This window comes from Chenopodium quinoa, unplaced genomic scaffold, assembly GCF_001683475.1.
Source record: "Chenopodium quinoa cultivar QQ74 unplaced genomic scaffold, ASM168347v1, whole genome shotgun sequence".
Classification (NCBI taxonomy): Eukaryota; Viridiplantae; Streptophyta; class Magnoliopsida; order Caryophyllales; family Amaranthaceae; genus Chenopodium; species Chenopodium quinoa.
In genome coordinates, this window is record NW_018744593.1 from 3,385,128 (window position 1) to 3,398,220 (window position 13,093).

The 13,093-nt window shown below is 33.3% G+C and overlaps 1 protein-coding gene across 1 annotated transcript; it reads right to left on the minus strand.

The window, feature by feature from the left end:
- Window positions 1-1,501: 1,501 nt before the first annotated feature.
- On the minus strand, window positions 1,502-12,060 carry LOC110699677. Its single transcript, XM_021877203.1, has 18 exons — window positions 10,751-12,060; window positions 10,540-10,623; window positions 9,641-9,845; window positions 9,436-9,544; window positions 8,503-8,595; window positions 8,309-8,390; window positions 7,995-8,054; window positions 7,843-7,895; window positions 6,850-7,016; window positions 5,160-5,373; window positions 4,448-4,505; window positions 4,308-4,364; window positions 3,961-4,206; window positions 2,772-2,836; window positions 2,620-2,676; window positions 2,447-2,540; window positions 2,009-2,149; window positions 1,502-1,931 (listed from the first exon to the last, which is right to left on the minus strand). Exons 1-18 carry the CDS (start codon window positions 11,228-11,230, stop codon window positions 1,845-1,847), a joined length of 2,352 nt encoding a protein of 783 aa, XP_021732895.1. The 5' UTR covers window positions 11,231-12,060; the 3' UTR covers window positions 1,502-1,844.
- Window positions 12,061-13,093: the final 1,033 nt, after the last annotated feature.

Consider the following 13,093-nt stretch of genomic DNA (forward strand, 5'->3'; position numbering starts at 1 on the left):
ATACTCAAATATGAAGTAATTAGGACAAATGGCCCACAATGAGAGTATCCTCCCATTGCAAGTGCTCTTAGAGGTGTGTTCTATTGCTATTGCCCTCAACTTCTCATCACTAGTAGCAAGAAAAGTAGAAGAGGGATTTTCAATAATTGAGGGGGAAAAAAGGTATATGAAACTTGAATATAATTACACTACTTTTTATTAAAATCCCCTACACATAATCCACATCATGCTCTAATGTTTTTCTTAGGACAATATTGCTAATTGAATATGACAAGATTTTTTTTTTTTTTTTTTGTAAATTCAGACTTTAAGATAGAAACTATGTTACTCGAACTCTTCATTTTACCTCAAATACCCATGTCGGACCCCCTCAAACATGTATATAACACTTGGACACTTTATTTTAATTCAATATCGTAGAATTTTTTCACAAAAAGCCGAGTCGAACACTTGCACACATACCCGTGTCAAACGGTACCCGAATCCAAGTAACATAGGATAGATAAATCATTTTTTTTTCCTGTTTGCAAAAAAAAAAAAAAAAAAAAAAAAAAAAAAAAGCAAATTATTTTTCTCAACTGGAGTATTATAAACCTGTCACTAAAAAACTCGCATTGGTAGCGTTCTTAAAATTAGCTTGTTGGTCTCAAAACTCTCTTCATCTTCACTCAACCAAAAATCTTGTATTAGTAAATTTTTTAAATAACTCGTAGTTTCTTAGGCTTAATACTCGGTCAATTGATCAGATTGGTAAATAAAAAAGACCCCTAGTGACAATTTGGTAAAATAAATAACTCCGACGACAATATGGTAAAAAAAAGTTAACTCCAAGCGACAATTTGGTAAAAAAATTATTCTCAGGCGACATTTAGACCAAAATATCTAATTTTTTCCGACAAATTCTTCAAATTTCCTAATTTAATTCGTTATTATATTTTTTAAAATTATTTGTCATTTTAAAATTTAATTAATATGTCATCTCCTTTTATTTTGCTATATCCCGATATCAAATTTATTTTCAACCTCATTTTTTAAGAAAATTGATAATACAGGGTAAGAAAATTACGTGAAAATTATATTTAAACAATAATTTTTCTTCAAATTGTTAATTCCGAAAAAGGGGTTGGAGATTTAGGTAAGAAACCACGAAAAATGAACTAAATTAAACATTTACGAGTAGGTTATCGAAATTTTTTGCATATTTGGGTTAATTGTCACATGAGATGATTTTTTTTTACCAAATTATCACTTGAAATTTGCTTTTTTTACCAAATTGTCGTCGGAACTATTTTATTTACTAAATTATCGCTAGGGGTCTTTTTTATTTACCAATTTGGCCAATTGGCCCTTAATACTCTACAAGAATACAACTCCAATTAGAGGGGTTCGAATTGGTTAAAGCTTTTTTTTTTTCTCCAAACCTCTCCTAGCCAAACACACTCCCTAATCCCTACGGCTTTTCCCACTGCAGACAGATCCAAAAATTAACAACAAAATGCAGTGGATCATGAAGCTTGTGCTTACTGAAAATAACACAATTTTAACTTTTGACAAAAGAAGAATAATAATATTTACATATTTGCAACAAAATGTGTTCTAACAGCTGCTGTAAGTTTCCACAAGCAAACTGCACTAATCAAAATCCTACGCCTTATATTTTTCTTTCAAAACTTCCTGATTCTCACTACTGGAGATTTCAGTTCTATTTCTGTATAGGTATGGAAAACCAAAAGATCCGTTCTTCCTATTTCACCGATATTTATCCTGTCTGTACAAAGTCAAAAGCAATATACTTTGAACAAAAGCCCTTCCTTTTTGGTCCACAAGCAGCCTTTCTCAACACCTCAGGTTTCGGACCTAGGCACCAGCTTATGCAGCATTGAGGTTCCATCAAAAATCATCAGGGCATAATACTTTTTCAAATCATCGAACTGTAAAAAGCACAAATAAGCAAATGATAAGTTAGATGGCACCAAAAAAACACATGTATTAAGTTTTGAGAACAAACCTCTTCTTGTGGCATCTCAATGAAACCGAATTTGTTCACCCACAATGATCTTGTCTCCTCAGCAGCTGGAAGTAAAATGCGTTGTACACCCAAATCTTTAAACAATCTTTCCAGACATGAATATAAGCATTGGAAATAACCCTGCATCAATCAAATAGTTAGTTCAGTACATAGCAGATACTATAAAACACAATAGCCATCAGCCCAAAATAATACATATAGTTCAAACATTTGACATCACTCAATCCATGACTTTTACTTATAATATCACATCACAAAACAATCACAATACCAGTAATCTTTAATAGAAGTAACCAAATGAGAAATTTGACTTACATCAAGTATAATAAAGGCAAGTATAGCTTTTGTGAGAAGACAAATGACTAGAAGGAATAGAGGAAGTAGTTGTGCATTTCAAAATAAGAAACGTAAGCTAACCTTTCCTACACAATCCTTACTCGTTGCTACTAAGGGGACTTCAACCACCTCCTTCCCAAATACACGGAAAACAGCACATGAGACAATTATTGAGCTGCAGAACGAGGCAAGTGTAAGCAATTTCAGGAGAAAGATCAATTAGTTAATCCCAAATGAAAAAGGAAATAACTCACTTCACAGTAATCACTGCACAGCACATTCCTCCAAATTCATTTTCCTTCAAATTCCTCCTGCAAAAACAAAAATAAGTTTGCATGACTGACTCTTGATTCACGTTGGGGATGAGCTGAGAGATGACCATTAAAGAGAAGGTAAATTCACTTACCCATAAACCATATGCGGGATAAGATCTTGCTTTAGTTCACCATATCGGATTGGATCAAATTGCTCCTAAGACATATAAAGAAATGCAAGGAATCAATATTTGGGGGAAGGGCATATTAGTCATAGTCTATTAGAAGTAACTTGGGAAATAAGCTAAGAGGTTTGGTAGGAGAGTTTTTCTATAAATAGGCCTCATTGGGAGGAATAAGCATATGTTGAATATTGTGAGGTTTGTTATTGGGAGAGAATGAGCCTCTTGAAAGCTCATATTAGGAGAGCATCCACCTCTCGAAAGTGGAATTATCGTTCAATTAGTTGTAATTCTCATCTTAATACTATGATCAGCATTTTCTCTTCTTAATTTCCGCCATTGTTAGTGCTGTGAACCATGCTAATTCCTAGCAGAAAACAGCCATAAGACTTTTAGAGACTATCACTAATCACAAAGGATATTTTGTCAAGCAATACAATGATGCTCATAACATTAAAAGGAGAAAAGGAAAATGCCGATGCTTTTTCACAGGGGAAGTGACCACTTCGGATGGGACAGTAAATTATTGATACATGGTATAAATTCTCATTGGAGCTACTACACAGTCAAATTAAAAAGCCCGTTTACCAACATAGAAACCAGCCTAATTTCAAGTAATTACGTTCAAAGTTTAGATAGGCTGGCAAAACCACAACAGATAGAAATATGTAATCAGAAGCTGTTTCCATACCGATCTGTGGACCACATACCCCATTGAGATTTGGGATTATGTCAGGCCAGATCCCCCCCATCTTAGAATGTATAACACTAGCTATGACATATTATAGCTGTGATAGATAAATCTCATCAGACGAGCTATAGGGAACATTATCAACTATGAGCAACAACTATACCATGTGAAAGTAAAACCTTGACATGGGCAGTGATAGCTCATTATTATAATACAATATTGATTAACAGAGCACATATAGGTTCCAACAATCTGAAGCCTGATAAGATGAATGCAATTCCACCTCTCTACAGAGCATCCACTACAAGGATTAATTTAATTGGCGAATGGCATATGGGCTTAAGTATCAGAATGTATCATATGAATATACCGCAAATTGATAAAACAGAGGCAAAGAGCAAAAATGATATCTGAAAGTGTAAAGAGAGGAAATATGGGAAAGAGCAAGAGAAAAAAGACAAAACTCACATGGAACACAGAGACAGCCTTCGAAAGAAATGGTCTTATCTTATCAAGACATGACTTTCCCCCACTAAAAACCCTCCATGTTACTTCCAGATCATCTACATTTGAATCTTTCTCAATGAACTTTTTCTTTACCACATCAATGAGATGATCTGGTAGCCTTTGCTCACCTTCCTCTATCAACTTCTTGAGAGAAGTATTGATCCTTTCACAGTCAGAGCAACAAAACCAATTCCCAACAGGCAACTCCTGCAACAAGAGCCATACTAACAATCTTAGCCCAAGAAAACTTTACAGTATGCACACACAATAATCCTTCAAGGTTTTCATTATTAGAAATAGATGAGGACCTTTAAGTCATGCATTTTGTGCTTCCTCATACAGCCTACATGATATTCTTTTTCACACTGTAAAAAGCACGTTTATTGACAGTTAGTTCCATTAGCTTTGGAAAAAACAATACAAGAGTTATAAATTAAGAAATAAATACCTGGTCACATATTATGACAGTACGCGGTCCAAACCCTGATTTACAAAAATCTTGAACACTGCATATGAAGAAAAAAGTATAAATCTGTGCATCATTTAAAAACATCTATATTTGTATTCCATGAAGTTTTATACATTACTAATAAGCATGATGACATGATTAAAACGAAGGTCTATCTAATGTGAACAATTACACAGCAAAAGCAACTTATCAGCATAGATTGTTGGCCTTTCACAGCTCAACCTCATCTAAATATATTATGACGATGAAAAATAGACTTAAGGTCTACAACTATGAATCCTGAGGTTTATGAATTCATAAATCTTATGTAATCCAGTAAATACACAGAAGGATGATAAATATTTAGTTTATAGTAGTAATTTTATAACGGCACCTCAACCCATGTTTCTATACATTGGAACAGGGTTCTAGCCTTCTATTTAACTGCAAATCCTGGAGTTTATGAAATCACAAATCTTATGTAAGAGAGGAATTATCTAGTTTGTTTTTATTCTAGCACCTCAACCCACGTTACTTTACATTGGAACAGGGTTCTATGTGCTTATTAAGCACCATGAGAGTTTCTCCCTTTCTCTAGAACTAGCATAAGGTACAAATATCATACAAGAATTACAACCATATACACAGCTATAAACTTGACAATATAACAACGAGCTAAAAACTAAGGACAGCAAGAGTCCAATGTTTTTACCTGCATAATGTACAGCCACCACTATCTTGAGTATTAAGGGTCTTAACAATCCTAATGCAGCGATTAGTTATCTGTTCAATTGGGTCAACTCCAGGGACCCGACCAGCTGCTATAGCATTTGGATTGCGCTCAGCAAATTTCTCCTTCTGGAAATTATCCTCACAATACTTGCAATACCATTTATCTTGTGGAACTCTTGGTATAGAGAGGCATTCTGAAAGTCAAAAATACAGAATCACCAGTCAGGCAGAAAGTGTATACAAATGCACACGGCAGAAAATTTGCATCTTTTGAAGAAATCCTACATTTCTACAACAGAAATTGATCGAGTTTTTTTAAAAAAAATTTGATAAAAAAATTACACATACAGCAGAACATCAAAGCAAAAAGCAGCAAAAAAATCCCCCTATAGCTCTCTACTTACATGATTACATTGATCCAAGTAAACATTACAAGTATATACACACCTCTACATCAGGACAAGAGTTCCAATTCAATGCAACTGCCAGTTCTCTCTAAACCTGATATCAATTAATTACTTTGGAGCAAGTCTACCTGATGCTAATTATAATCCTAAGTCCTAACTCATAGTTTCTGCAGATCAACCAACCATACACAGCTAATTTTGCAGAATATGAGTAGCATATGCAAATTTTAGATTCAGTTATGTTTTCAGAGTATATCATAGAAATACATTATAAACACTACAATAATAATTCAGGAAAAAAAACAAAAAAAAGCACATCAGTGCTGCAGTTTGTGATTAAAAAACACACACTGGTCATTGTAAGCAGAATTGCAGAAAACTGTTTATTATTATTATTTATTTATTTATTTATTACTTTTTAATATTACATAATGCAAATACTCTTAAAACTCATTCTACTCTTATCAGCTTATCAACAGTTTGACATGCAAAGCAAGGGCACTATGCTGTAAAAAGCCAAATGTTAAGATCTTATTGAAAAGAAAACTGAACAAAAGTACAGTAGAATAGCTATAGTACTGGATCCTAATAAGATGTTTTCCTCAATAGACCCTTTTCAGAAAAAGCTTTAGAAGAAGCAGAAAACAACAATAGAGCTGTTGGTAATAAAAAAGATAAAAGACGATCTAAACCCCATACAGGTTAGTAGATAACAATACCAACAGTATGACGAATTGATGACAAAAGAGATATACAAGTGATATCAACTTCAAAAAAGGATATGATAAACCTAAAGTCTTCTAAACTAAGACTGTTAACACTGATGCCTTTACAGGAAAGAAAACAAACTAGCACCACCTATGAAAATTATTCTTTGTCTAGCATCTTCAGAAAAAACAGAGATACATTAAATTTTGATTTGAAGCAAAATTTTCTCAAAACTAACCATTGTATGGCAGTGACAGTAAATTGTACCACTAGCTTAAATCACTACGGAAACTCATCACGTTAGCCAACAATCCATGATTTGAAACTCAAAGCTGCTGCACAAGTCATCACAACTTCAAGAATAATGTATAATCAGTTTTCCGGTCAATCATTCTCCTAAATTTTCCTTCAACCTAACATTCTACTCAATCAAAATTTTCCCTAATTATATTCACTAGTTGAACTTCAACCTGAATGAGGGGAAAAAACAACCAGAACATCCACAAATAAGTAGCAAGACAAACATGTTCTTATTATTAAGTGTACACAGCTCACCTATATGAAATGCCCTTGGACAACCATCACAACACAGTAGATTCCCTGAACTACGGCAGACACTGCATAGGTCATCATTATCATCTGTTGAGAATTGGCTTGCTCTTGATAAAGTGAGTGACAATTCATGAAGGGATGCACCATTTGAAGTGTATATATTGAGGTAACTGTCAGAAGAATATACAAAATCAACACATGTAGGAAAAATGATGCCAAAAGACTAGGAAAAATATAACATTTTTATAAGCCAAATATGGTTCCATTTTGATGCGTACAGATTTACATTAAAACTGTCTCACCTACAAATTAAATACACATCTAAAAGGCTTCCAAAAGAAAAGACAGCAGCAATAAAATCTTTGCATAATGTTTCATGAAGGGGTCGATGCCTGAAGCAATTTCTTTAATCCTCTTCTGTCCATAATCATATAACTTCAATATTTCTTTTGGGCGATGTTTACTAAGGGGTCCAGGCTTCTGCAGTAATTTATTTAATCATTTCTGTCCCACAGAGGATTACCCGTTTCTTATAATAATAAAATATCTATATATTAATTAAAAATGGTTAAGGGTAAGAACATAAATAAAGAGATAAGTCTAAATGGAATATCCTTTGTGTGACAGAGAGAGTAGAGCTTTAGAAAATATAATTGCACTCTAACTCGACTATACCAAAAGTAAATAAATAGTGTCTAGTAGCACGTGGATTTGTGGAAATGCAGGGGGAATGTTCCAAAATAGTGAACACTCTATCTTAATAGTTAAAGAATTTAAATTTCAATTCTGGCTTTACATGATCAAGAAGGAAGAGACTTTAGGTGTCAAGTGCTTGATTCAGTAAAGAAACTCATTTATCCAATCTGTCATTCTGCATATGCCAGGGCTCAATAGAATGTACGCCTCAAGAGAGAGAGAGAGAGAGAGAGAGAGAGAGAGAGAGCCCACAGAAAACAGTACCAGTGAAAGAAACAAATAAAATCTACATATACTTACGGCTTCCTGCGAGAAGGATAACCAGCATGTGCCTCAAATTGAGATGGGCTAACCTGTCCATAAATTATAAATAAATAAATAAATAAAATATGAGTATACAAAGTTGAATCCCAGGTATAACTACACATGTAAACCAAAAGAAGAGAAAGCACCTCTGTCTTGCAGCAGTAACAGAAAATTCCAGAATTCTGCTTGTAGCCAGACAAAACCTTCTGTTCAGCAAAGAAGCAACAGCTCAGGAAACATAAATATCATTTCAAAATAATAGGCTCAATTTGAACATAAAAGGAATCATGCATTGAATCTATTGATATGCAACATATAAATAATCTCGTCTAACACAGATATAGAATAACTCATGTTGAAAAGTAAAAGTAAATCACATATGGCCCATCACTCTGAAGCAAAGGGACTAATGGAGAATAATTATATAGAAAAATTATAAGCTTCATCCAAATCAACTGACCTCTCCACGAACATAGTATCCCAATTCTGTACCATCAGGCAAAAAATCATCCTGGAATACCAATTTATGCAACCGCAAGTCCCTAGGGGGGAAAAAAAGGAAACAAATAACACAGGCAACAAGTTAACAACAGATCAATCTTTTGACAACAAGGAAGTCAAATGGATGGCATCAACAAAACAGAGTACACTCACTTAAGGGTTATCTTGCCCTGACTTTTAGTTGATTGCAAGCTGGTTTTTGAGGCATGACTAGAAGAATTCTGCTGTGAAACAGGCTGGCCATATCTGAAAATTTAATGAAAAACCTCAGTACACAGAAAACATATGTATTGGCAAAACAACAACAACAACAACAACAATGTATTGGCAAAACAACAACAACAACAACAACAACAACAAAAAAAAAAAAAAAAAAAAAAAAAAAAAAAAAAATTCTCAGTTTACAAAAAATAGTTAAAAGTAGCTTGTGTATATCATTCATGCAATGAGTGCACACATCAAGACAACATTTTTTACAAAAAAACAGTATATAAAAATCAAAGGCCAAATTATAATGTCAAGTGTCTTGCTATAACTGGGATTTTCATTCTCATTAGCATCATTTGTATTTCATAATTTCTTTCATAATCTAAAATTAAAATAGGATATGACCAAAATTTGGATATAATTCGGTGAGATATATAAAGATTAGAAACCAATCGTTGAAGGATCTTGTACAGGTTTTACAACATTCTTACTCAGAAACTCACAGTCCATACACAGTAAAATCTCTGAGATTGGCACGGGGAGGCTGGATGAATTAGATCTCATCTTAAACAATTCAATCCCAGATCTTTTTGAAGACAGTGAAACACAGTTGAGAACAGGAAAAAGACAGTTTGAATGATTATATAATCCTAAGATATTATGATAAATTATCAGGGGATGGAGGCCTAGTGTTGTTTTATCTTGTTTCCCCATTGCCAAAAAAAAAAAAAAAGAGAAGTATCAAGACACAATCTTGCTCTTATGAAATGTACAAAATACGCATGAACTCAAAAAAAGGATATCAGAATTTTACCAACTACAAATTTACTCTTATGAAATACACAAATATGTAAAACCAAATGCTTTAGTGCAGCATACCTTTCATCAGTGTTAATGCCTCGAATTGGGGTCATATGAGAAGCTTCCAAATCTGAGCAGGAGCTGCAAAGCAGCGCCATTCTTCCAATACTAGCATCAGAGATAGGTTCTGGAGGGGAAGATTATTTCAATTTCAATCAAATTCTTTAACAAATTAATATAGAGAAGTAGAAAATGTAATACAATAATAAAACTCCAAATATACCTTTGCATTCGACACAAAATGCAATTTTCTTCTCAGTTGAAGAACTAATTGCATTTTGGATCGAGACTTCTAGATACTTCAGGTTGGCATTCTTGCACACAGTCAAAATGTCCCGGAGGCTCTTTCCGTTATCCAAATATATGTACTCTGGTGGACGTTTATTTGAGCTACCCGCATGCAATTCGAACTGATTTGGCGTTACAACCTACATAATATTCATAATTCATAAACCACAGAAGAATAAAGGATTTAAAAATCGATCAAAATCCATAAAGTGTGATCAAATGGCCAAAAGAGTAACAGCATTATTGCACACAACAGTAATGCACTATGCAAAGCTAGGTACCCATTAATCAAAACACAAATCTCAATTTCACAATTTTATTTGCACTTGACTATTCTAAACATCGTATAATACATAGGGTTGTTTGAATTAAGATATAAATCCCAATCAAAAGTCTCACTGATCGTCAAATACAAGATAATTTACATTTCAAGCCACTTAAAAGTAAGTTCATCAAACATTACCCAAATTATTCTTACAACATATGATGATACAAGTATACATAATCCAACACATGCAATGTATGTTACACAAATTGGGTACTCGTGTCCGACATGGGTACATTTCCTAGCGTCAACTTAGCTATTTAGGCCCAAATGAGATGTGGAGGTGTCCTTACCCATTTCTAAGTGTTGAATCAGCTATTTTATACGGAGTACGTCATAATAAATAACATAGTTTTGACCCAAATGAGGTGGGGAGGTATCCATACCCATGTCAGGGTTTCAATCCAAGTACCCGACACGAGTACTTGAGGTGAAATGTCGACTCCGAGTAACATAACATGCAGAATATACTCAAAATATTTTAAAAAATAAAGTACACACCAACTTACTTGAATGCCCTTGCAATCATCACAGAAACACAAAATCCCACACCCTCTTATAATTCCAGCAAGCCGTTTAACCGACGGAAATTTCTGTCAAAACCACACCAAAATTAATCAAAATTATATCATTTCAAGCATCAAAATTACCAGAATATTCTGCAATCAATTGTTTTTTCTATCTTTTTTTTCAATTTTTCTGGGTGTTTAGCAAAATTACCTTACTACTACGAATGTACTTGACAGATAAACCCTCCAACAACCCAGTTTCAAGAAGCTCCTTCAATTTCTTAGGAACCTTCTTCGTCACATTACTACCTTCATCCTCAACAATGGCGTCACTCTCACTTCCATTACCATTGACTTTCCCATTCTCTCTCCTTTGACTCTCCACATTCTGACGACGATTGCACTCGTCATCACTCACCACATCCACAACATCACTCTCCGCCTCATCCTCACTCTCCATTAATCCAGGAGATGACGTCATCTTCCTCATCCTTCCCACCGGTTTCTTCTTCATCTTCTTCACAACCTGCAACTCGTTCACCTCAGTCACAGGACTCTTCCTAACTCGAGTTCGACTCAGTAACCCAGAAATCTCGTTTTGCGATTTCAAAGCAAATTGAAACTCTCGCTTATGCCCTGCTCTAATCTTCGATAGAACCACGAATTCACCTCCTTCTTCAACAATCGCCATTGTTAACTGAGATAAATCCTTCAAAACTTCAGCACAAAATCCAACGAATTTAACTTTACAATTGATTTGGGGATTTTAGGAACCCTAGAAAATTGAGGAGAGAGAAAATTTCGGATTTATAATGAAGAAATGAATGTGAGTTGGAAGAGAAAGTTGAGTCTTAGCTAAGAAGGCTTAACGATTTGCTGTCTTTAACTATTTATGGGTTTAGTAAATTTGACAATTTTACCCAGAAGGATAAAGATGAAGGATTGGATATGTTTGAATGAATGTCAAGTAATTTGGAGGTGTTATAAGGGGTATTTTCGGGATTTGGTGATATTGAGGGAGGATTTTGGTGAATTTTTTTGGGGGAAATTAATTTTGGGGAGGAATTTGAAACGTCCGGAAAGTTCGTAGGCGCAGAAAGTGAACAATTTAGGAGAGGAGAGAGAATAAGAGGGTGAGCTGGGGTCAAATACTCAAATGGTCATACTCAAAATATTTTGACTTCGGTTTTTTTTTTTTTTTGAGTTTGATTTTAATAAATTTAAATAAGATATGTTTTGACTCCATATTAGAAAATTTATATAGAGAACATTTTTTCAAATAATTTTTAGACAAAAAAAAAAAGGTCCATTTTTGAGTACTAAGTGAAAATTTATGTATTAATTATGTAAATTAAGTTTAAATGGATTCAGACAAAATAAAATAACGAAGATAAATTCATATAAATTAATAACGAAGATAACATAAGACAACATTTAGCGTATGTTTGTTTCATATTATTTTGATCTTATTTTATATTATTTCACAAAAAAAAAAATTTAAACAAAACATGTCTAGAAAATTCAATAAAATAAGTTCAAATCTTTAGACAAAATGAAATAAATTAAATTATCTCAGATAAAGTAGTAGTAAAAAAAAAAAAAAAAAAAAAAAAAAAAACCTCACACTAATAACGTATTAGCATCCTCTTAAACCTTAAAATTTTCTCAGCAAACCCCACCGCCACCTACCAAATTGTCTTTCTGTAAGTCATCTCATAATTCGTAGAATTTTATCAGCGAGGTTTACAGTTACCAACTAGGTTATCCCCGTGAGATGCACGTTTAGAGTTAATCTTTCTTGTAATTTATATTTTGTTGCATTACATTGTATATGAAGTTTAAAATTAGATATACAAATAATTTACATTTAAGGAAAGTAAAAAATTTGAAATCACGATCAAATATCAAACAAATTAGGTATGTGAAATTATAATTTAGGAGAAAAACTTGGTTAATTGAATTTTATATAGACACTTATGCCGCATTGAAGTCAAAAGTATATATAGATTAAAAATAAATAAAAAAAATCATTAATAATTGATGATATCACACATAGAATTGGAGGGAAAATTTTTAACATGAGAATGACACGTAAGATAGTTTGAGCCTTGATAATGTCAGCAACATTTTGTTTTAGTAATAGTTAATAGATTCTATTAAAGATTTTATGTGAAAAAACAACTTCTTTTTCAATAGTTATTATTAAAAATTATTTGAGTCGATTTACCTTGTTTACAAATACATAATTTAAATTCATGGTTTATCACAAAAACGAGTTTCATGACAAATGTTAATCCTCATATTAGAATTTTGTATGCACAATTTTATATACTACCTCCGTTAAATGTTATGTATAACTTTTACTATTTTTGTCTTGGTAGGCGTGTTGTGTACCTAACAAAAATAAACTAAACAAGACCACTACTATGTAGACGGGCAAGTAAGGATCGAATCCCAAGAGACTAAGGTTCACCTAATTAATTAGACTCAAGCAATCACTAAGCAAGTAACCAATTCAGTGATGAAGAATACTAATAAGGAAAATTTGAATTTT